Below are 25,591 nucleotides of genomic sequence, written 5' to 3'. Positions count from 1 at the left end.
TTATAATTTTGGAATAGGAGTTGCAGACACTGCAATGCTTTCAATTGCACATTCATCAGTGCCACGGCGGATTCTGAAGTAACCATCTTCTCCCCACGAGGTGCCCCAGCTGTTCTTCACAATCCAGAACTTCTCACCACTTTTTGGGTCTGTACCATAGCCCACCAGCAAGACAGCATGATTGGTCAATTCAAAAGGATTGAAGTCATCCTGCAGCCCGGTGTGATGGTAGATCCCCTCTTTATAAAGCATGAAATCACTATAAACCTCAAAGGCCACAGCCATTGGCCCACGCAGAACAAGTTCTAGTTTCATCAGGGCTTCATTGCAGCCTCCATAGAAACCACCAACATAATGGTACTCAGAAGTGTAGTAGTGGTAACAGCTGTGCTTGAAAGTGCATGGAGAATCTTGGGCTGTGTAAGGGAAGCAGTCCTCTTCCACCACACCAAAGTCTTGAACATACTTTCCAGCAATGAGATATGGGAAACCACCATCGCAACCTAAACAAAAAGACATCTGCTTATTCTCTTGGAGAGTTATTTGAGGTGGGAGACTCTCCTAGTCCATCTTTCAGAATACTTTTAGATATAGTATCAAACACAAACTGCAGTGACCCCAGCTAATCCTAATATTCCCGTTAGCTACCGCTAGCTTTCTGAAACATACAAGAAAAATGACATCAGTGGGAGCCGTATTTGGAACACTAATGCATGGATGACCTTCTCATCCAATCGCTCCTGACACTGCCCATCTGGAAGGGCACTTAGTTACATGCAGTAACGAGACCTGTCCTAACACAGGTACTGTCCTTTGGAAAGCTTTAATCATGGCTTTTGCTCATCACCCCCACCCCATATGCTCCTCCTCCTCCCTCTGATTATGCTTTTGGGAGGATATTTGGTTCCACTCTTTCTAAAAATGCATTGCAATTTAGCTATATTTTTAGCCCTACTCCTTCGATATTCCCCATCTCCCAGGTAGATCTACCTAAAATCTAATAATGTCCTGAGCATGGGGCCCTACAGTAAGGTGGGCTGACAACTCTGGAATATTTTCTGCGCTCTTTCAAAAAAAGAAGTACTATAAAGTATAGCCTGCCAGATACTTTATAAGAAAACTAAATCATGGGTGATGGGGAAGGCATGGAAGTTTTTAATATACAGTCTCCTTCTGTAGCATTATCATTACTGAAAGTTATCTCTGTATACTCCAGTGTACTCACCCTGAGAATATTGGCTGCAAGACACAACCTGCTGGGGACTAAAGATCGGTTTCTGAGTGTTGTTTGTGAGGATACGTATTCTTGCTTCCAGCATGCCCATCGAGGAAAACGCATAACAGCTGCCACATGAGCCTGAGGAGAAAAAGGAACCAAGAAGAGCAGTCAGTAACATAAACAAGGCAAGTCACCTGCACTGAGGTACAACTATTGCTAGAGTCCACTGAAAACAGTCAAAACCTACCAGGCAGTGATTAGAAGTTGAATACCTATAGAGCAGAAACTTCAAATATACGTTTAGCTTTTAAGTATGCAATTAAAACACACAAAAAATAGTTCTAACAACTTTTGAAGGAAAACTGAGCTTATTCAAGAATAAAAGACAATATATTGCTCTTCAGAGTTTTCCAGCAGTATCATTTAGGAGCTATGCTGTTCCTTCAGAATGAACCTACAGGGACCACATCAGCAGGGCTGAGAAGACGCATAACTTACTGCCTCAGACTGTAACCCTTCACAGAAGGTGAGGAGCTAAGGAGCAAAGAACTATTTTAAGTCAATGCTGATAATATTGTTTACATTATTTCAACCTATCAATGGATTTAATGCTGTAACTTCCAGTTACAATATTCTACCTCTAGAGCTACTCCTAAAATAACTGACTTCTGAGAGTCTAGTGGTATAAATAGCAGGTTTGACATAGTGGATTCATCCCAGATCTCCTTACTTCCCAAGGGCATGTAATTTTTACACTAGCTTTTCAGAGGCACCTTAATTTCCCTTCTGTTTCCTGGCAGAGAGTGAAGTGTCCTTACTTTTGCATCAAAATTTAGTATTGCTTCTAGTTTTAGGCTTCTTCACTCCCTAGGAGCTTCCTGTAACACATTAAAAACCTTTGGAAGTAGAATGACAAGAGTCACAGGGAAGGACAATTACTTGGATGAGGTCCTATTTTATCTACTGATTGTCACTAAGGTGCTCAATTCCCTTTTGTTTCCTGACAGTAGGAAAGTCAAATATTGCAGAGCTATGAAAAGGAGGGAGGCTTGAGGAACAAAACAAAATACTTTCTCCAGAACTGTGTAGGTGTATAAAAGCAGAGCTATTACAAAAGCAAGACTTCAGGAAATTGCACCTTCACTCAGTTAGACATATCTCTGAAGAGAAGGGGCAAAATTAACCTGAACATGAATGCTCCTTTCCCAGCAGGGCAAACTGAAGCAGTGAAATGTGCCTCCCACTCATTGTACAGCAAGAGCATCTGAGATGGGCATGCTGCAGAACATTTTGTTGCATTTTGTGTGCAGAAATGTAAAAAACCCCAACAATTAATGCAACCATTTCAGTCTTAAGTCTGCTGCCGTGGTTGCTAAATTTCTTTCCTGCTACCACAGTGGTATTTGTGAGGCCCATAGCATGACAACCACACTGTATCAGCAGAGAGCCAACACAGCTGCAGAGTAGCTGTTTTTGTGAGACTTCCCACAAATTCTCTTCCAGAGTCAATTAAAAGCTTCAGCCACATCACTCTACTGCAAAGGGCTGTTAACATTGTGAGGAGTAAGGAAGAGACACAGCACATCCAGTGAAGAATCAGCTGACCAGGCTTTTCACTTAACTTTGCTCTGCAGAAAAAGCTTGCAGAAGTCAGTCAGAAGTATAGTTCCAATTTCTTGCTAAGGCTAACAAAATCTGTAGGTTCCCCTCTTTTCCCCCACAAAGTTGATAATAAGCAGACAGGGCTATCTTCAAAGATGATACACCTCTTGGCTCAAAAATGCACTTACTGCTCTATAAACAACCTGAGAACTCGACCTTTACTTTCTTGACTATAGGAAATACTAGCAGGGATGCTATCATGCTGGCAGTGAGTATTACAGTTCAAGACAACTGCAGTTGCATGAAGCCTGCCATGACTCAAAGTATTCTACAGAGAATGCATGTTTCCCTTTTAATTCTTGTCCACTTCAGATGCTGTATTTTTTTCTCCTTAGGTAAAGAGCAGTGACTCCACAAGCATGGGATATCTGAGAAGCCATTACCTTGTAATACATACAATTCTCTCTGCATGTGCCAGACAACTTGCATTTTACTGCTTGCAGCCTTCTCCCCCATGGTATTTTCTAATTAGTCATCTAATAATATTAATGATATACAACTAAGACTTTCTAATACCATCATTTTAATTAAACATTGATGCTCAGTGCCTCAGAAACTCATACAAGCTACCACAAGCAAGACTTAATTTGATTGTCAGCACTATTTTGTACAAGGTCATCTTTTGGAGGGTGAGGGGGGGTGGGGGGGAGTTTTTTGGTTTTGGGGTTTGGTTGGGTTTTTTTTGAAAGCCTGAAAGTGAAAATTGTTATTTAATGGAGCAAAATGCATATGCCACAGACATTTAACATACTCAGTATGGATTCTCTGATTACAGGAAAAGTGTAGGCAGCTTTATTAGTGGAAGCAACAGACTAGTTCTCATGTAGAAAAACTCTGAAGCAACACAGTTGAGAAAGTGTAAGTTTGGGACCAAGAGTTCAATCGTTTGGAAGGTAAAAAAAAAGCCCTTGGGATAGCCGGCGTTCACACCACGAGAAGTACAGGACCTGCACCTACATAGGGCTATATTACTTCCTCTTGCCATCTTTCAGTGATGCCACGTGTCAGCTTGTGAGCTAGAACTCCCACAACTCCACTCCTGGCCTCCAGTATGTAGCCACCTAATTCAGCTATCTCATACTACAGTGCTATAAAAGCACTCCCTATAAAATAAACATATACCAGAATGGTATGTTTTTACTCCAAGCTACGTACTTCCTATCCACAGGGGAAAAGAAAAAAAATCGTTTTTACACGTATTCTGTATTTATCAGTGTCCACATATTTCATAGTGACTGACACCGCTTCTTGCAACTAGCCATTTAAGTAACTTCTAAAGTTATTGGGGTGGTTAAGATTTGGAGGCAGGATAAACAATTTTCATGGGTTTATTCATTAAAGCTGCATGATAATTTGCCATCAGCAGGAATGACGGAAAGAATTAAATGCACACCAGTTCTGTCAGCATGCAGAAAACCATGACTGAGACTGAACAAAACTTGACAGCTGTCTTTATGCAGGGCACTGTGGTAATTGGTTTCCACTCCAGCAAGAGACATTGCTGTTTGGATAAGCCAGTAGCACCTTCTGTTTCAGCTCAGTGTTGTCGGCCAGGACTCCACCCAATTTCCACAGGTTATTCATAGTAAAGGTGCAATCTATCAACTGCAAGACACTAGACAAAACCTTCTTGTTAACAGCAAATTACAAAGTACATCAAAGGAGCTCTAGAGCATTTCATTCAAAGTTTTAATTTTATTTTTTTTTACCTTGATTCCGAACAGGGCTGACATAATTGACACCATTCACATTTCTCCAGTCCCAGGATTCTGGGAAACTTGAAACTTTTTTGAGTAACTCAGGTGTTAGAGGTGCAGGCTTCGGTCTAAAGAGGAGAAAATGCTTCTGAGTAACACATCACACTCTAGGCAAGGAAACAATCACATAACACTCAATTGTCATCTTCTGCTTCTACTAGTTGCGCTTACTTAACATTAAGCAATTTGAAATAGTCTCCATCTAAGATGAGTGGGTGTCGATCTCAAGAGATTAGTTTCAGCTGGATGCAAGACCTACTCAAATCCCTCCCTGAGGGAACTATATTATGAACTATCCACAAGTTGGTGAGGTCAAATATTTTTCAACCAACCTGAAGTGCTGAGGCAACTCTCAGTGACTGTAACAACGCAGCTCTGCAACAGCTATTTTACACCTCTGCCATCATGAGGTATGTAGATATCAGAGGTATCTGACCGCAGAAGGCACCTTGCCTTGGCAGCATGCACTGACAACGATTACAGACTGTCTAATTGCAGACACAGACATGGCTTACATCAACACTTCAATAACTGCAGCCCCACAGACTTCCCTGGAGCAAGTTTTCACTGTGACTATTGAAGTATTGAATATTACTTGTACTCATCTACCACTTGCAGACAAGCAATGCTCATATATGAGCAAACCAAGAGCTTCCTGCATTCAGCTTTCACATCACCTGATCCTTGCCCCATAAGTCATGCCATCAAGTGCCATTCACAAACACCAGACACTGAAGTCTGTTCTGAAAGCATGAGAGGGCCAACAAAATACTGTCATGGCACTGCATGGTGCAAAAAAGCTTCCAAATAGATTACTGGATTTAAGACCATCTACAAAGCAACTTCTGTCTACAGGATAAAACCAGGATAATCTGCATGATATTCCCATGAAAATGCAGTGTTTTATTGTATAGTAGAACCTTCTTCTACAAATATACAATTGCCAGTTTGGAAAATTAAGTAGCATTCCCACCCACAGTAGTATCAGAGTGGAAAAAGCAAAACTATAAAGAAGGTAAAACAGCTGTAAAGAAGAGAATCTTCAGCTAAAAGAACTCTAGTTCTGAAATTAATGTAGAGGACCATGCATTCATCCCCATTACCACACTCTGCCATGTGATCTGCAAGACCCTGAAGGCACTCTCAGGGGTACTTCATGCTTCTTCACCGCGACACTCCTGTTAAGAATATCTGCCTGGTTGCAGGCATGGCAAATTACCAAAGTAATCAGGGAATTGCCTCAGAAAATTCTTTATTATTCATGTTTAATAGCAGAATGCTGTTCCCTGCTTTTTACTTGCAATTATGAACTAGCAGAACCAGGAAAATAGTCAAGCAGAAACTCCTGACTGTGGCAAGCAGCTGATGGGTAGACAGGAGAGTGAGATGACAACTGAGACTGTCACTACTTCTTCCCTGCACATATGAATTCAGCAGCAAGTTACTGGGCAAGATTAAAGGGTAGATGACCCTATTTGTCTCAAGTGCTTGAGACAACAGATACTCAGACTAATCATTCAAATGAAGAAATATATTGTCACCCCATGAAAATGAGCTGGAAGGCCTTGAAACTTGATCAAACACCTGAAGTACAAGCCAAAACACAGCTAGGAAGAGCCAGGACAAATACAAGCAGATTCTTTGCAGCAGTGGGTTTTATGGCAAAACAAAAGGCCTTAGTACCTTGAAACTCTGGAATAGAGACCCCCAGCTCTTCTAGTTAGTTCTTCCAGGGCAAAGTGCTCATACTCCTCATATCTTGTTGCTCTCCAGGACTTCTGGTGAGCGTTAATAGCATTTACGAAGTCAATGTTGTGCACATAGCGTCTGCTTGAAAGTCTGAAAACAAAAGCAACCAAGTAAAACAATAAGAAAAGGACTTGTATTGAAAAGTGAATGTGTTCTCTAAACTGAGTATGAAAAAGACTCTTAACTCTGGAAGTGTCTTCTGGTAGGTACTGATAAAGAAACATGCAATTATTGGATCAAGGCAAGGTTTCTGAAATTTGAGATAGACTAACTAGAAGGATATAGTCATCTTCTTTAGACATGCCAGTTTTGTAGTTGGGCTTCACCACAGACTGAAAGAGAAACTATGTGATGGGACAGGCACAGCCGTCTGTTTTTGTGCAGTCAGGTTTATTCCCAACATCATCACTGGCATTAACTTCGCCCCCAGTAACAGAATTAGTCCATAAGGTCTTAGCTGAAACCTGAAGCACGGTTACCAAATGTTTTATTCCAGTAAAAGGTCGCTTATCTGTTTCCTACCTTCCCCTGGGCTTCTGGAGAGGTAGCTCATTTATGTGAACATCTGAGGCAGATGAAGAAATCTTCTGTCCACTGAAACAAGCCCAATTGTGGCCAAGTACATCATGTACCCATCCTGGTAGAGTCTCATTACAGTAGCTGGTTACATTCTGGCCTTCCTTTTTGTACTGTAACGTGAAGAGGTTATACTTGTGTTGAGTAAATGCATTAGTCAGCATAGCAGTAGTCCCCACCCACCCAGCTGCTTCTTGCCTGTCTTTCAGAGGAAGTGGCAAATCGTATATTCCAGATCAACCAGCACCACATTTGATTTCAAAACAAACAAATCTCAAGAAAAGCATAAGCAAATGAAAGAAACCTACCTTTATCAAATTGCTAGGGGAAGACAAACAGGTTGTGACTTGCACTTTAGCAACAAAGCAGGTATTAGTATCAACTAACAGGTGCTAATTGTTTGGGTTCAACAAGTTACTCTAGGCAGAATGTAAAAGACTTCTTAGTACTTATCCTTCTGTTCCAGGCCCTATGGTTACTTGCACCAAATATGTGATTAGTCAAACTAACCCTGGATGCCTGCAAAAGTTTGAGAAACTAAGACTCACAGCAGCGGGAAAAGTAAACACAGGGAGAATGGCAAGTTTCTCACCCAGTAACATCTTAGGGAGAACTGTACTATAGCATTTCTGTTTTAGAAGTCAGAACCAAAGATGAGACTTCCTGCAACTGCTTTGAGCTGTGGTGGAACAGCATCAGGAAACAACTTCACCTAAACTATCAAATTGAGACAGTAAGAAATGATGATCCATTGAGAGCAACTCATTTGAAGTTGGCAGTGAGGGGAGTGTTACTAAAGCCTCAAGTCCCGAGTCCTAATACTTCCTTATTCAGCCACATAAAATCTTCATTCTACCACTGAAGAGGAGTAATAAGTTAATCTATTCAGTAAAACATGTCTTCATACAACAGTTAGCACTAACACTTTGCCCAGCTGTGTAAGTTTCCTAGATTAGCAATTCTTTGACAGCAGAATGTCCCCGGGAGGGGAAAGGATCTTTACTCATCTCTTGAGGTTAAAGTCTGTTTTGTATTAAGCTACACAGGAGCCTGAAAACCCCACGCAATAAAAAGCTTTAACTTGACGCTTCTAATCACACAAACCACTTAAATGCAATCCAAGTTTCCTAGCCCAAGAATACTTTATTCAATCCCATCCCATTTGAGTTGCACATGTGCAATGGTACACGGATTTTGCAGCTATGTTTCAACAAAATGCTTGCTCAGCCTCATCACTGTAAGCCACCACCTTCTTCAGTGAAAGGAATGCCTCAAGATGGAAAATAAAGTAAATAAAGAGACTGGGAGGTTTGTGACTATGTCAAGGCTCTGTGGCAAACGTGAAGAGAATACAGTGAAATAATTAAGTCTATCAATTAGAAGGATAAAATTAAAGGTTAATACTCTGACTGTTTTACAACCAGGGGAATTTGCTTTGTCCCCAGTTCAGAGGTTTCAGAGGCACCACATCTACGCCCTTGCTTGTCTAGCAAGGCAAGCATGTTTTGCTGACCAGAGCAGGATGGGGGCACTAGAAGACCGAGCTGTTATCTTATTCTATTCATCCTATCTTGCTGCGCAAGATTGTGTAATATAGGAAATAACTACACTTGGCCAAATACCAAGGGCAAGGTCCAGAGATGACTTTTGAGAAATACCCTCTTCACAACAGCATTGCTAGAAATCGAGACCCTACAAAAACAACAAGTTACTAACTTTACATCAGTGAATTGGGGTTGTTCAGCCTGGAGAAGAGAAGGCTCCGCAGAGACCTTATTGCAGCCTGCCAGGGGGGCACTATTTGCAGCCTTAAAGAGAGACTATAGGAAAGATGGGGACAGACTTTTTGGCAGGGCCTGTTGCGACAGAAGAAGGGGTAATGGTTTTAAACTAAAAGAGAGCAGATTTAGGCTAGATCTAAGGAAGAAATTGTTGATAATGAGGGTGGTGAAACACTGGCCCAGGTTGGCCAGAGAGGTGGTAAATGCCCCATCCTTGGAACCATTCCAGGTCAGGTTGGACGGGGCTCTGAACAACCTCCTCTAGTTGAAGAAGCCCCTGGTCGCTGCAGGGGGGTTGGACTAGATAGCCTTCCAACCTGAACTGTTCTGTAATTCTAAGTTACTGTGAGAGTGCTTTACTTGGCTCTACATGACAGTGTAAATTAATACCTACATGTCTTTTCTATCTAAAAGCTGCCACAGATTAAAACAATAGCAAGCACAAGCGTTCTTGATAAATATGGGCCTTCAATCCAAATACTTGAAGAATACTCAAGAACAGGCCTGCCCCCTGCAACAATCAGATCCAGATCCTGCCTAGCATGGAGAGTTATATTGAATAAAAACATGTGGAACAGATTTGGGACCTAGCTTCATGGAAAAAAGGCAATGAGTTATCTGCTAACTAGCAAATTAAAACAACTTGTCTTCGCACCGCCCCCCCCCCCCCCCCCCCACCGCCCCAGAAATCCCTCTCCTTTTTCTGGATATTAAACTTGAACCTTTTGTAAGATGTAGATAGATAACCAGACTAGTATTCATACCATTTGTGCAACTTACTTGGTTGGGAAAGTGAATTTAGCAAGATTCTTATGTTTGAACTGAAAATACAGTACATCAGCAAAACTAGGAGGGAGGTGAGGGGACAGTTAGTGGCAATGTTTCAAGATAAACAACAGACAAAAGCCAATTTCAGTCAGTCTGTGTAGAAGCCTAAAATTAAACAATTCAAGTCCTCTGTTGCTACCTTTTTGTAGACTGGTAGACCATAAGCTACTACTGAACTAACTGGCTTTAGAAAGGGAACATGGAAACTTGGAGACCATAGCCCATCAATGACATCTGGATAAAGGGAATTTGAACTCCAAGAGCCATTTTCTGCTAGGAAATGAAAATAAACCCGTAAGGTCCCAATTTGCTTCCCTCCTCCCCGCCCCAGCTTTTAATGGTGAGTCACTGATATAGAGAAGCAGCAGAGAAACCTTTAAGAAAAACCCAATACTTATGCTTAATTTCTACAAGAGAGTTGACTCCCCAATGGGCCACAAGTTATAGGAACTAAAATGGGATAGCAAAGTCATTGGTCCCATGACAATGACACCCACTGCTTACTACCAGAAGGTACACTGTCAAATCAAGACTTCATTGCTAAAACCACATGCAGCATTTCTTATTGCTACCAGAGAAAGGCTCTGACACATTAGATGTAGCAAATCTGACTGCACTAGTTTTAGAAGACCTATTATGAGTATGCCTGCCCAACAACAGTCATACAGGGTTGTGGCACCATGAGCTGGCAGGCCTCATTGAGAGGGCTTTAAACTAGATTTGGAGGGGGGAGGGGCTAAAACCAGGCTCACTAGAGTTGAACCTAGGGGTAGGTTCAACCTGCCAGAGTTGAAATCGATAGCCCAGCTCAGGTGCATCTACACCAATGCACGCAGCATGGGCACCAAACAGGAGGAGCTGGAAGCCATTGTGCAGCACGACAGCTATGACGTAGTTGCCATCACAGAAACATGGTGGGACGCTTCTCATGACTGGAGTGCTGCAATGGATGGCTATAAGCTCTTCTGAAGGGACAGGCAGGGAAGGAGAGGCGGTGGGGTGGCTCTGTATGTTAGGGAGTGTTTTGATTGCATAGAAATCGAAGATTGTGAAGACCAAGTAGAGTGCTTGTGGGTAAGGATGAAGGGGAAGGCCAATGAGGCAGATATCCTGCTGGGAGTCTGTTACAGGCCACACAACCAGGATGAAGAGACAGATGAGACATTCTATAAGCGACTGGCAGAAGTCTCGCATTCGCTGGCCCTTGTTCTTGTGGGGGACTTCAACCTACCGGACATCTGCTGGAAGTATAACACAGCAGAGAGGAAACAATCTGGGAGGTTCCTGGAGTGTGTGGAGGATAACTTCCTGACGCAGCTCGTGAGCGAGCCCACCAGGGGAGGTGCCTTACTGGACCTGCTGTTTACAAACAGAGAAGGACTGGTGAGAGAAGTGGTAGTCGGAGGCCGTCTTGGGCTTAGTGACCACGACATGATAGAATTCTCAGTTGTGAGCAAAGTAAGGAGAGGGGTCAGCAAAACTGCTACCATGGACTTCCGGAGGGCAGACTTTGGCCTGTTCATGTCACTGATTGAGAGAGTCCCTTGGGAGACAGTCCTGAAGGACAAAGGGGTCCAGGAAGGTTGGACAGTCTTCAAGAAGGAAATCTTAAAGGCGCAGGAGCAGGCGGTCCCCATGTGCCGTAAGAAGAGCTGGCGGGGAAGGCGACCGGCCTGGCTGAACAGGGAGATTTTGCTGGGACTCGGGGAAAAGAGGAGAGTTTATCACCTCTGGAAGAAGGGGCAGGCAACTCACGAAGAGTACAAGGATCTACTTAGGTCAAGCAGGGTCAAAATTGGAAAGGCGAAAGCCCAGCTAGAGCTCAGTCTGGCCACAGTCGTAAAGGATAATAAAAAGTGTTTTTACAAATACATTAACAACAAGAAGAAAGGCAAGGAGAATCTCCATTCCCTACTGGATATGGCAGGGAACATTGTCTCCAAGGACGAGGACAAGGCTGAGGTACTTAACGCCTTCTTTGCCTCAGTCTTTAATAGCCAGTCCAGGTATCCACAGGGTATTCAGCCCCCTGAGCTGGAAGATGGGGATGGAGAGCACAATGTACTCCTCATAATCCAGGAGGAAGCAGTCAAGGACATGCTAAACCACCTGGACACCCACAAGTCTATGGGGCCTGATGGGATCCACCCCAGAGTACTGAGAGAGCTGGCAGAGGAGCTTACCAAGCCACTCTCCATCATTTATCAGCAGTCCTGGTTAACAGGGGAGGTCCCAGAAGACTGGAGGTTTGCCAATGTGACACCCGTCTACAAGAAAGGCCGGAAGGAGGATCCTGGGAACCACAGGCCTGTCAGCCTGACCTCTGTACCGGGGAAGATTATGGAGCGGTTGGTCTTGAGAGTGCTCACAGGGCATATGCAGGACAACCAAGCGATCAGTCCCAGCCAGCATGGGTTCATGAAAGGCAGGTCCTGCTTGACCAACCTGATCTCCTTCTATGACCAGGTGACCCGCCTAGTGGATGAGGGAAAGACTGTGGATGTTGTCTACCTGGACATTAGTAAAGCCTTTGACAGCGTCTCCCACAGTGTTCTCCTGGAGAAACTGGTGGCTCATGGCTTAGACAGGTTTACTCTTCGCTGGGTGAGGAACTGGCTGGATGGCCGAGCCCAGAGAGTTGTAGTGAACGGCGTTAAATCCGGCTGGCGGCCGGTCACAAGCGATGTTCCCCAGGGCTCGGTTCTGGGGCCGGTCTTGTTCAATGTCTATTGATGATCTGGATGAGGGGATCGAGTGCTCCCTCAGGAAGTTTGCAGATGACACCAAGCTGGGTGGGAGCGTTGATCTGCTGGAGGGTAGGAGGGCTCTGCAGAGAGATCTGGACAGGCTGGATCGATGGGCAGAGGCCAACTGTATAAGGTTTAATAAGGCCAAGTGCAGGGTCCTGCACTTTGGCCACAACAACCCCATGCAATGCTACAGGCTTGGGCAAGAGTGGCTAGAGAGCAGCTCGGAGGAAAGGGATCTGGGGGTGCTGGCTGACAGCCGGCTGAACATGAGCCGGCAGTGTGCCCAGGTGGCCAAGAAGGCCAACAGCGTCCTGGCCTGTATCAGGAATAGTGTGGCCAGCAGGAGCAGGGAAGTGATTGTGCCCCTGTACTCGGCACTGGTGAGGCCGCACCTTGAATACTGTGTTCAGTGTTGGGCCCCTCACTACAAGAAGGATGTTGAAGTGCTGGAGCATGTCCAGAGAAGGGCAACGAAGATGGTGAGGGGGCTGGAGCACAAGTCTGATGAGGAGCGGCTGAGGGAACTAGGGTTGTTCAGTCTGGAGAAGAGGAGACTGAGAGGAGACCTTATCGCTCTCTACAACTACCTGAAAGGGGGTTGTGGCGACGAGGGTGTTGGTCTCTTCTCCCAAGTAACTAGTGATAGGACAAGAGGAAATGGCCTCAAGTTGCACCAGGGGAGGCTTGGATTGGATATTAGGAAAAATTTCTTCACTGAGAGAGTGGTCAGGCATTGGAACAGGCTGCCCAGGGAGGTGGTGGAGTCGCCATCTCTGGAAGTGTTCAAAAAACGTGTGGATGTGGCGCTTCAGGACATGGTTTAGGGGACATGGTGGTGCTGGATTAATGGTTGGCCTTGATGATCTTGAAGGTCCTTTCCAACCTAGTGATTCTGTGATTCTGTGATTGCATGAACAACACTGACTCAGGTGGATGCAAATTAAAATACCAGACTCAACAGAAGCTGCTGGCACACTACCCTGCACATCTGCAGAACCCATCATAGAACTGCATCATGGAGGACAACTGCCACAAAGCTGTGACCACCAGCAACTGCTGGACAACTGCTGCATTCACTTCCTCTGCAGGCTTAAGAAAAGGGTTTTCATTTTTAAGTCAATAAAAAGACCACTGCAGCCATTCCACATGTGATAATTTCATCAGCCAACGCTCATATCTGCGGCATTAAGTAAACTCCTACCAGTGATCAGACCAATGTGGAACAACTCCTGTAGTTTGAGTGCCCTTCTATGTTCACAGTTCAAATTCTGAGGTTTGAAAACATTAAACCTGAATTCTATTTCAAATGTATATTTTTCCTCAAGTCTGACAAGTCACGTGACTTTATCTAATGACAGAATTTAGCGAAGTAACTCCAACATTAACCTTAAAAGGCTTCATGTATCTAAATGTCAAGGCTCGCTATTATGTACCGGAACCTAGGTAAGGTTTTTGGTACAGTATACTCTTCGTGTGTGTTGGTCATCATGACATAATGTAATTGCATGTTCAATTCTAGCCCTGGTAAAAAAAGTAATTGTTAAAAATTTAACGAAAGCTTTAAATCTCCCCAAGAGGAACGCAATAAAAGATGGAGACCTTATTTGACACAGCGTTTTAACAGGGATTAAGCAGTCCTCCATACACTGGCTGCTATCCTATTCTCCTCTGTCTCTTGCTCCCAATTTAGGCAATGTTCAGGCAGTAAGCCAACTCGAGTTCCAGGAAGCAGGACCACTCTACATATTAAGCGTAGTGGAAAGACTTACCACTCATTTGTTATCAAATTTACAAGTATGCCTATGGATTCTAATATGGGAAGCACCTTCTTAATTAGAACAGGATTGCAAACTTGCAGATGCCCTACTGTACAAAAATACAGAAGATGTTATCAGAACAACAACTGCATCTTGCTACCTGCCATAAAATGCAAGCAAATATCAACTACAGATGCATTTTCTTTACGGAACATTCTCCAATTCAGAGATAGATGCTTTTAGATTTAGACTTTAGGGAAGCAGCAGTGCACATTGCCAGCTAAGTAAGCCCAACTAAGATAAATTAACTTTCAGTTGTTTTGCAAGATGATTAAATAGCACTGTAACACTTTTATTTTAGCAACATGGAATAAAACCCATTATTTTTTTTTTAATATTCTGAAATTTAAACATTAACTACCATCACTTGCCTAGGCTGGTTATTTCTGAACAGAAGTCCTTGGTTTTAACCAAATTTGGAGGCACTGGGGAAGAGAGGAAAAGATGTGACAAAGATGTCACCAAGTCTGTCTGGAAAAGATTAATAACTTGAGTAGTGGAATATTCTATGATCTCTTTCTTTCTTTTTGCTGAAGTAGTGCTAATGTTTTACCATGAAAAAATGCCAGACTTCTGGTTTTTGCTAGAGGACATCTCAAAAGTCAGAAGTAGTACCACTTTGCTTAAGGGACAGTGAGCATCTTATGAGACTGTCTCCTTTCAAAGTGGTAGTCTTAATGTTAAATATATACTACAAAGATGTCAAATAATTCAAACAAGTTAGCTTCAACTTTCCTTTTGGCCTTATTCTAGCTTTTTGTTACGCTGTTCGTAGTTCTGTTGCCTTGGGGAAAAGAATCTTGGAGAAAAAAAAAAAATCTTTAAAGCCTTTTATCTTGCGTAGCCCTACAGAATCCTTGTATCATCCAGCAGAAGCACAGGCTCAAGCTTCTGCCAAGAGTCAATACACTAACTTCACATCCAAGTTCAGTACAGGGATGTTTCATCAGCACACATTAAAGTAAGAAACAAGAGCATTCCCATAAAACAAGTTATTTTGTGCTGCAAACAAAAACCAAGGAGAGTAACTATGACTTTTGAGAAGCAGAATGCAAGAATGCAGTAGGATGCTGCATTTAACTTGGAAAGTCTTGAGGAACAAGCTAATGTATGAAAATAGTTAGGAAAAAAAAACATTGTTAGAGCTTCTTTACTTAAGCTATTAAAGCAAACTGAGGAAAAAAAAAAAATACATTGATAAGCTCACCCAATCCACTCTTTTCAGTGTGGAAAGTCATTTCCCCACAGTCCCCAGGTGAAAGAACAAGTAACTTCTAAAGGCAGCAAGGCCCCTATGAAAATTTTAGTGGGTATCTGTTTAGTAAACCACAGGAACAAAAGGCTATTAAAAACTTACTGAAACATGCATCATCAAACAGGCTGTGTCTATATCCACACAGTACAGTAACTCTGATAAAAGTCACATTTAGACAAGCCCACAGCATTCTTATTAGTAATGAACAGCTTCATTCTTTAACATTAAAAAAATACACTGCAAGTTCCATTAGCACCAGCTGCACTTCTGTGCTTGAAATACATGAAATACTGTATTGGCTTAAATATTGCTGTTCATTTTGCCTAGCAACTCCATCTTCTCTGTTCAATGCCAGAATATAAGGAAAGTGTTAAGCATCATAGTAGATAAGTCAGGATGCTTTATCTGCCCTGTCACCATGATAGGGCTTTAGCCACATAATATAACTCCAGTGCAATATGAGCATAACTTGAAATTTATGAGCAGCCTTTTAAGCAATGAATACTTTCTGGACAAGACCAAACAGCGACGAAAGGAGATGTGCAAGGCTTTCTGTGTTATGGCTGCTCCGCCACCAAACTGCTCCATGAACCAAGTTATTCCACAATCAAGCGGTAACTCCAGAACAGCATTCACATAGGAAGATTATTTCAGAGTGAAAATACATCATTTTACCAAGTAGTTAAAATAAAAAAAAGGCAAATTACTCCATATTGGTTCTGTACCTTCTTGTAATAGGTTACCAGCAAAGATAATTCTTCCTTCCCACAAATTCCAAAGGGACTTTGTCTAATGAGTTTGCACATTCTCAGTGGCGATCAAGGCTAAGCAACACTCTAGGAGATCACTTTTACGATTTCCTCTTGCTGCATTTCCAGGGAGGAAGGCCCTCACCAACTAGCATTCTAGTTTACTCTGTTTCAGAATCATAGAATAGTTTGGGGTGGAAGGGATCTTCAAAGGCCATCTAGTCCAAATCCCTGCAATGACCAGGGACATCTTCAACTAGATCAGGTTGCTCAGAGCCCTGGCCAATCTGACCTGGAATTCTTCCAGGGATGGGACACCTACCACCTCTCTGGGCAACCTGGGACAGTGGTTCACAACCTTCATTGTCAAAAAATTTCTTCCTTAGATCTAGTCTAAATCTACCCTCTTTTTCTTTAAAATCATTACCCCTTGTCCTGTCACAACCGGCCCTGATAAAAAGTCTGTCCCCTTCTTTCTTATAAGCCCCCTTTAAGTCCTGGCAGGCTGCTGCAAGAAGGTCTCCCCAGAGCCTCCTCTTCTCCAGGCTGAACAACCCCAACTCTCTCAGCCTGGCCTCACAGCAGAGCTGTTCCAGCCCTTGGATCATTCCTGTGGCCTCCTCTGGCCCTGCTCCAACAGGTCCATGTCTCTCCTGTGCTGAGGGCTCCAGAGCCGGACACAGAACTGCAGGGGGGGGGGTCTCCCGAGAGTGGAGCAGAGGGGCAGAATCCCCTCCCTCGCCCTCCTGGCCACACTGCTTTGGATGCAGCTCAGGATGTGGTTGGCCTTCTGGGCTGTGAGCACACATTGCTGGCTCATGTCCAGCTTTTCATCCACCAATACCCCCAAAGTCCTTCTCAGCAGGGCTGCTCTCCATCCCTTCATCCTCCAGCCTGTACTGGTACCGGGCGCTGCCCCGACCCAGGTACAGGACCCTGCACTTGGCCTTGCTGAACCTCATGACGTTCACATGGGCCCATGCCTTGAGATTGTCCAGGTCCTTCTGGGTGGCATCTCGTCCCTCAGGCACGTCAACTGCACCACTCAGCTTGGTGTCATCTGCAAACTTGCTGAGGGTGTACTCAATCCCACTATGTCACTGATGAAGATATTAAAGAGTATTGGTTCCAGTACAGACCCGTGAGGGACATCACTTGGCAACTACATCAGCTAATTCCCTCAGGAACTGGAATCTACTCCAAGGGCTTCTAGATTATGACAAACACTAAGCAAATGAAGTCTGCTATGTTTATGTTACTTTCAGGTACAAATGGTACAAGTATTTTAAACAATAGGCAATCATTTCTCAAAAACCTCTGAATTTTGCCTTGAGCAGAATATATTACTTGTCCCCTAGAAGCTTTACAGTAGAATATGATGGAATAGGTCCTAAAAGAGCCTGAGCTGCATTTGAGAGAAGACACTACATTTTTACTTTATACAAGGACTAAGCATTTTATACTTCTGTTTCATCTGTAATGCAGTATTTAGTGGATTAAAAGTAAGCAGACACACACAGCTCAATAAGTCACAAGATCAAGCAGTTTGTAAGGAAGCACTTCTTCCCCCCAAGTCCCCAGTGAGAATTGTGAAATAACAGTTTTGCAGATAGACAGTATTGCAAGTTGTTGCCTAACAAATTCAACTAGTTGTCTGCAGGAAAACATGCATTTACTAAGTGCTGTGGTATTTCCTTGTGCTTCTTGGGAATTACACTTGCATCTTGGTAATCTGTTGTTTCCTTTACAGCAGCAAAATTATAGAGGGGGTAACTGAATTGGGCTCTAATCCTCTCCATAATATTTAAGGAAAGAAGCCTGTAATTTAAGCATGTCTTGCCAATGGATTCCCTACAACTGAAAAATGAACCAAACAAGCTTGCTATGTCTCAATACCAAAAGCAACTGCAAAGCTAACACTTAATCCATTTGCCTACAAAGGGCTAAGGCACATTCATGACCATGAAATGCAAGCTATTGTGCATTGTTATTGTTCAGGTGTATATTCAACTTACTTTGTTTTGAGCAGCAAGTCAGATCAGATGCCCTCCAAAAGTTCCTTACAACCTAAATTATTCTGTAACACAGTTTTGGTGTATTTGCAATAGAGTACTCTGGCAAATCAATGCATTTACGCTTTCATAAGCACAGAGGAATAAGAGATCAGCGTTCATCAGTCACTTGACTTAGCACTCATCTTCTAGGGATGTATTTCACAAGGTATAGATAGTAGCAGTAGAGCCTTCCGTGACTCTCAACTGTCTTCAAGTTGATGCCTAATAGCTCCATTTGCATTGCTGAGCAGGCCACTCACTGCTTCTATGATTAAATTTCTCACATTCAAGAATTAGTTTAATAATCAACACAATTGCTCACCATACTGGCTTGTAAAGCAATTCTGCATTTCGGTGTAAAATATCAGCCTAAGGATTCCCAGTCCGCTAGTTCAACTATGTATCTCCTCAGATGAGTCCACCAAGGCCAGCAACGACTGTTGAATTCCACCTGCTCGAGATGACACTTCAAGCCTGAGTTCATGAACAACACTACAACATACAGTGCTCCACTGTCCTCAGGGAGGCAGCAATTCCTGCCACTTCTGAGGCATGCCCTCCCATTATAGGGAACCTCACAGAGATGTCCCAGCCTGAGAAGCTCCAGAGTAATTCTGCCCGGTTAAGTACCATTCAAGCGTCTGTAGTTTTTGCTGTATCACCTGCCAAACATATGAGGAGTACACATCATGACAATTTAGCGTCACTACCTTATACATATGAGAGAATGTCAATCAGGTATTTCTCTCACACTTTGCTTTTGCTTTAGACCCTGTCTTACACAGAAGCATTATTATTTCAAAAATTTACAGTTCTAAGAGTGCATTAGTTTTGGCAAATAGTAAATTTTATTTATAGTAGTTCATATACTGCTACATTTTGGAATTGTGATGAAAGCAGTGTTGATAACAGAGACGTTTTAGTTATTGCTGAGCAGTGCTGACACAGCATCAAGACCTTGTACAACCCTCAGACAGCCCTGCCAGTGAGTAGGCTGGGGGTGCACAAGAAATTGGGAGGGGACACAGCTGAGACATATCAGAGGGATATTCCATAACATATAATATCATCAAATCATAAAATCATTAAGGTTGGAAAAGACCTTTAAGATCAACTCCAACCATCAACCCAGCACCACGATGCCCATTAAACTAGCTCCCAAAGTGCCACGACTACATGCTTTTTTGAACACCTCCAGTGATGGTGACTCCACCACCTCCCTGGGCAGCTTGTGCCAATGCTTGACCACTCTCTCCATAAGGACATTTTTCCTAATATCCAACCTAAGCCTCCCCTGTCACAACTTCAGGCCATTTAAATCGCCAATTAACTTGGGAGAAGAGACTAACACCCACCTCGCCACAACCCCCTTTCAGGTAGTTGCAGAAGGCGATAAGGTCTCCCCTCAGCCTCCTCTTCTCCAGACTGAAGCACCCCAGTTCCCTCAGCCGCTCCTCGTAACACTTGTGCTCCAGACCCCTCACCAGCTTCGTTGCCCTTCTCTGGACACGCTCCAGCACCTCAAAGTCCTTCTTGTAGTGAGGGGCCCAAAACTGAGCACAGGATTCAAGGTGCAGCGGAGTCCAAGGGGCACGATCCCAGTGCGGAGTCCAAGGGGCACGATCCCTGCCCTACTCCTGCTGGCCACACTCTTTCTGATACAGGCCAGGATGCTGTTGGCCTTATTGGCAACACTGCTGGCTCATGTTCAGCTGGCTATCAACCAGCACCCCCAGGTCCTTTTCCACCAGGCAGCTCTCCAGCCACTCTTCCCAAAGCCTGTAGCATTGCTGTGATCCAAATGCAGGACCCGGCACGTGGCCTTATTAAACCTCATACAGTTGATCTCCACCCATTGACCCAGCCTGTCCAGATCCCTCTGCAGAACCTTCCCACCCTCGTGCAGATCAACACTCCCACCCAACTTGGTGTCATCTGCAAACTTGCTGAGGGAGCACTCGATCCCCTCATCCAGATCATCGATAAAGATATTGAACAAGACCAGCCCCAAAACCGAGCCCTGGGAACACTGCTTGTGACCGGCCACCAACTGGATTTAACTTCATTCATGACTGCTCTCTGGGTTTGGCCATCCAGCCAGTTCTTTACCCAGTGAAGAGTACACCTGTCTAAGCCACGAGCCGCCAGTTTCTCCAGGAGAATGCTGTGGGAGACGCTGTCAAAGTCCAGGTAGACAACATCCACAGCCTTTCCCTCATCCACTAGGCAGGTCAACTGGTCATAAAAGGAGATCAGGTTGGTCAAGCAGGACCTGCCCCTCATGAACCTGTGCTGGCTGGGCCTGATCCCTTGATTGCCCTGCACATACCCTGTGAGCACCCTCAAGATGAACCTCTCCATAATCTTCCCCGGTATCAAGGTCAGGCTGACAGGCCTGTACTTCCCCAGATCTTCCTTTCAGCCCTTCTTGTAGACGGACGCCACATTGGCAACCCTACAGTCGTCTGGGACCTCCCCCATTAACCAGGACTGCAGATAAATCATGGAGAGTGCTCAGTGCCCTCTCACGCTCAACAATAAAAGCTGGGGAAATAACAAGAAAAGGGGGACATTCAGAATGATGATGTCGGCCTTCCTAAGTAACAGTTACGCATGATGAAGCCCTGCTTTCCTCTAAATTGCTAAACATCTGCCTGCTGGTGGCAAGTAGTGAATGAGATCCTTATAAGCAAAGCAAAATGTATGCAGCTTTGCTTTGCCTATTAAAGTACCTATATCTCAACCGTTGAGTTTTTGCCCTTTTACCCTTCCAATTCTCTCCCGCCCACCCTACTACAGGGGTGAGTAAGCAAGTGGCTAAGTGATACTTAACTGTCCACTGGATTTAACCCACAATAAAGAGCATGCAAACAACTTCACTATTAGTCCTGTAAAACAATCCACAGGGCCCTTTCCCTTAGCTTAAGTGAGTTCCAATCAGCATGGAGGAACCTGCAGATAAATTGTAGCCTCATACGTTATTTTTATTCAGTAAGGATTAGAGTTCCCCTAGAAGAATGGATCACTCACTTATTGTTAACATCTGAAAACACTGACTGGAAAATAGTTGCTGTAAAATAAACCATCTACAATGGCTCCCAGAAAGACAATTTAAAGGAAAGGTAATTTCTTCACCTTCCTTACTACTAGCCAAGGTTCAGAGTTTTTATGCCTGGACAAGGTCTGGGTGTTTACTATCAGCTCATCTGAAGCCAGTCACAAGATCATGCTTCCTGAAACAACCAAGAAACGTGTTCACTGCTCCTGCCTAGGGTTGCACTCACCAACTGAGCAGTCTTACTGCACAAAACGTCTGTCTCACAGGTAGGAAAGTCATCCTGCAGAGATTGCTTCAAGCCACCCTCCACATTCAAATGCCACTCATCAGAACAGGAACAGAGCACTCCTTAACAAGTAAGTTTTCTCCGGTCTACCCCCTGCCTACCAGCACTGCTTTCAGCTCAATCTGAAGTCATTAACAGAAACTAGAGGTAACCATGTTACTCCAGAAGAACAAAAGCAGCAGAAAGGTTCCTTAGATAATAAAGTAGTATTCTAGAATAAAATTTAAAGATCCTAGAAATCCTCCAGCAAGAACAGATAGGCTTTCTAAAGTTTTCATGCATTTGAAAACATCTTTAAGTAAAGATAAAAGCAATGTTTGCTATTTCACTTGGGTCCATGGTGTCAGGAAGAAAACTGAAAAAAAAAAAAAAAATTTCCAGGCTACTGGGAGAGCTAGCTTCATGAAGGCCTTCAATTGCTTTATGCATGCCGAGAAGGGAAAGCAGCTGTATCTGTAACAGGTTTTTCAGGTAATTCCCCGTGTGGAATAGAAATACCTCTTCCCTTCCTCTGCTCCCTACCCAGTCACTGCTAACTGTCTCCTTACCTTAAAAAAAAAAAAAAAAAAAAAAAAAAAGAAGTGTCCTGTGTCCTGTATCTGGCAATCCAGGCAAACCTTTGAGCCAAAGATAACCAAGTGTCCCAACTGCCCCACCATGGCACTCAGGGACTTAAAGAGAAGTCTAACTACAGGCCATTTCAGCAACAGTCAATGATGCATCAAGTTAACTCACCTTAAAAAATGCAAACCACTTGTAGTCGTTTATCACAATTTCAAAGCCTTGATTGTAAATCAAAGTGAAGAAACCATAGTTGCCCAGACTATCCTGAGCCACATCTAACTTCTGAAGATTCACAAGCACCTTTCTTTCCACAGGCCCTGTAAGAAATACAAACAGTACTGCATGATCATTGCATGGAAGAGATAAAAATTTAAAAAATAGTACAAAGAATGTTGTAACATTTATTTTATTCCAAAACGTGCTAAAATATACTTGTTGAATACAGTCTTCTGCAAAAAGGCATCATCAAACACACTTCAGGAACTTCACTTACCTGTCAGTAGGTCTACATACTCATTTTTTTGCATGGCTAGACAGTATTTGCACATTTAATTCACAGCAGCACCGAACAGCTATCACTGGGAAACATCAGCTTATTTAAACACAACTTGCTATACAGCTACACAGGACTCAGATGCTGCATCACTCAAGCACTGTGTCTACAATGACAAATCTTCCCCTAAAACATCTGGGATGAGGTATCAGCCACCCCACGCTCCTTCACACCAGTGCTCCGACTCCCTCCACCACTCACCTCACCTCCACTGCTCCTACTGCCACTTGCCTCCTCTGATCAAAAAGCAGATGATTTAGAAAAAGGCAAAGTATCTACTATTTTTAACTAATACTGACATACAGTAATTAAATGATAACTCCCCACTGCTATTACCCCCTCAAGGGCACTGGTATTTCCATTTCTCCTAATGCCGTCAGGCTGCCTAGGCAGCAAGCCCTCGCAGCTGGTGGCCTCCCAGGAGCTGGCTGGGTGTCACCCAGAAGCACAACCACGCTTCAGGGCTGGGAACCGCCACTTTCAGGACAGGCTGAGCTGACAGAGAAGGTATGGTATCTGTGGGCTGTGAGGGGGGAAGCAGCAAAGCAGCATGAGCCAGTGGTGCTCATGAAGAGGCCTAGTTGAGTCCAAACCGAAACAAACAAACAAACAAACCCAAAACACTGAAGTAGAAGAGTAACAGCGCTGCCCGCAGTGGTCACCCAGACCCAGACCAAAGCATTTCATGCTGCTTAATTAAAATTAACGTTTTTCTGCCTTGGGCCTGGCAGGGAGCTCCGCATGAAAGCCGGCAGCACGGGCCCGACCCGCAGGTACGGGGGCCTGCTACAACCGACCCAGGCACCCGTTTCCCCGCCGCCCCATTTGGCTTTAGGGCCTCACAGCACGGAGCCGCCGCTGCCCTCCGCCTCACCGGGGCACCCCCCACACACACCCCAGCGAGGCCGGGCCGACCCCGGGGCGCCGCGGGCCCCGGGGAAGGGGAACGGGCAAGGGCCGCCGCGGTCTCACCCGCCTGGGAGCAGTTGCCGTGGCGGCCACCGCCCCGCCAGACGCGGAGCTCCCAGGCGCCCAGCAGGTCGGCGAAGGAGCAGTTGGCCGGCGTGTCGGCCCGCAAGGCCGCGGGCAGTGCCGCCAGCAGCAGCAGCACCGCGGCCCACAGTGCCCGCCAGGCCATGGCGCCTCTCCCGCCGCCTGCCGCCGCCGAAATGGGCGCGGGCGCCGCAGCCTCCCGGCCCCGCTGCCTCCCCGCCCCCCGGCCCGGGCCCGCCCCGGGACGGCTGCGCTGGGAGGGGCCGGGCCTCCGCGCCTGCCCCCGCTGGAGGTCCCGAGCCGGGCGGTGGGTCGTGGGGGGAAGGCCGGATGTGTCCATGTGCCTGTCGGTCCCAGCTCCGGCGGAGGCGGGGCATGCATCCCGCTGCGGAAGGCCGTGTCCCCCCTTGAGAGCCGTGAGAAGGAGATGGGTCCTCAGCCAGCTTGCAGGGATGTCCTCCTGCCCAAAGGGTCTCCTCGTCCCAAGAGGGTGAGCTTCCCACAGGCATCCTCTCCCGCAAAGGGCACCCACCTCCCCAAAAGGCATCCTCCTCCACAAAGGGCTTCATCCTCCTCACCGAAAGGCATCCCCCACCCCAAAAGTTGTACTTCTCCCCAAGGGGCAGCCTCTTCCCCAAAGTGCCACCTCCCCAAAAGGCATCCTCCTCCACAAAGGGCTTCATCCTCCTCACCGAAAGGCATCCCCCACCCCAAAAGTTGTACTTCTCCCCAAGGGGCAGCCTCTTCCCCAAAGTGCCTTCTCCCCAAAGGGCACCCTTCCCCCCCACAGGGCAGCCTCCTGCCCAGAGCCCCTGCCTCGCCACACAACCCCAGGCCTCCGCGCTCAGAAAAGTCCCCCGCGAGGGAAGTGTAGGCCAGCAGGCTTGGACCCTGGTGTTACTTCACGCGAGCGCCTTGCAGCCATGGAGGACAAAGCCTCGTCCACCACGGGTTTAACGGCACCGAGTGACTCGGAGTTTCCACATCAGCCACACGTCATGGCCGGGAAACTATGTGGCGCTGGTCCTGCACTGGGTGTGGACCCCAAAAACCTGCACCCCCTTCGAGACACTTTGTACACAGCAAAAAGTGCAAGAAGATTTCCCCCGAAGGTGGAAGCTTTAACGATATGCAAAATCTAGCATGGCCAGCAAACAGATTGTTGCAGAGAATGGGTATTGTCGAAGGGTGGAGATGTCTCCACCAAACCGTGAGCCTCTCAGTGCAGCCCAGTGCACAGCTGAGTGTGCAGGGAGGTGGTGCTTGTTCCACTGTCTCTCCAGATTCAAAATATTCATGCTTTCACATCCTCAAAGTTATATATGCAATCAAGAAGGCTGAAAGACTTATTAATAAGTAAATCACTGGAGGTGTTCAAAAATGGTATAGCGATGGCACTCCAGGACATGGTTTAGTGGGCACATAGCACTATGTTGGCTATGAAAAGTGATACACTAGCTTAACTATGGATATAAATTTAAAATAATTTTGTTAAACTGGTATAAATCTCCATATAGATACTCATTACTGATTTCAACACTTCAGCTTTAACTCACTTATGAACTAAACTAGATTTAAGCTAGAAGTGTCCTATTTTTTTTTATTGATTTAAATCAAGAGATTAGGAATTACATCAGTAAATTTTAACTTTTAAGAAATACATTATTTTACCACCATCAGTTTGCTTTCACACCATCTTCTCAACCTTTTGGGGAAGGTTTAATTTGACATTTTATTGCTGATTCTTAGAACAATAAGCTAACAGATGCTCTTACTCAGGCTGAGAAAGAGATAAAAACATATTGCATTTGTTTTGGGACAGTTTTTTAAGGATCCTGAAGCACTGACTGGGTAGGAAGAGCAGAATTTCCTCCATGTTACAGACAAGAAAAACAAGTGCTGTTTCAGTTCACTAAGGCGGCGTTGGCCAACAGTGTTGT

At 44.9% G+C, this 25,591-nt stretch overlaps 1 protein-coding gene across 1 annotated transcript; it reads right to left on the bottom strand.

Annotated features, from left to right (window-relative positions):
• On the bottom strand, window positions 1-24,024 carry CTSC (cathepsin C; the record flags this gene model as incomplete). Its single annotated transcript, XM_082001382.1, has 7 exons — window positions 23,631-24,024; window positions 22,277-22,422; window positions 6,910-7,076; window positions 6,322-6,477; window positions 4,591-4,706; window positions 1,226-1,357; window positions 1-503 (listed from the first exon to the last, which is right to left on the bottom strand). Exons 1-7 carry the CDS (start codon window positions 23,989-23,991, stop codon window positions 1-3), a joined length of 1,581 nt encoding a protein of 526 aa, XP_081857508.1. The 5' UTR covers window positions 23,992-24,024.
• Between the last annotated feature and the right edge of the window lie 1,567 nt (window positions 24,025-25,591).

Source organism: Phaethon aethereus (assembly GCF_964289735.1).
Source record: "Phaethon aethereus genome assembly, chromosome: 1".
NCBI classification, from domain to species: domain Eukaryota; kingdom Metazoa; phylum Chordata; class Aves; order Phaethontiformes; family Phaethontidae; genus Phaethon; species Phaethon aethereus.
Note: the sequence above shows the minus strand (reverse complement) of the source record. Positions and strands in the feature narration are given on the sequence as shown.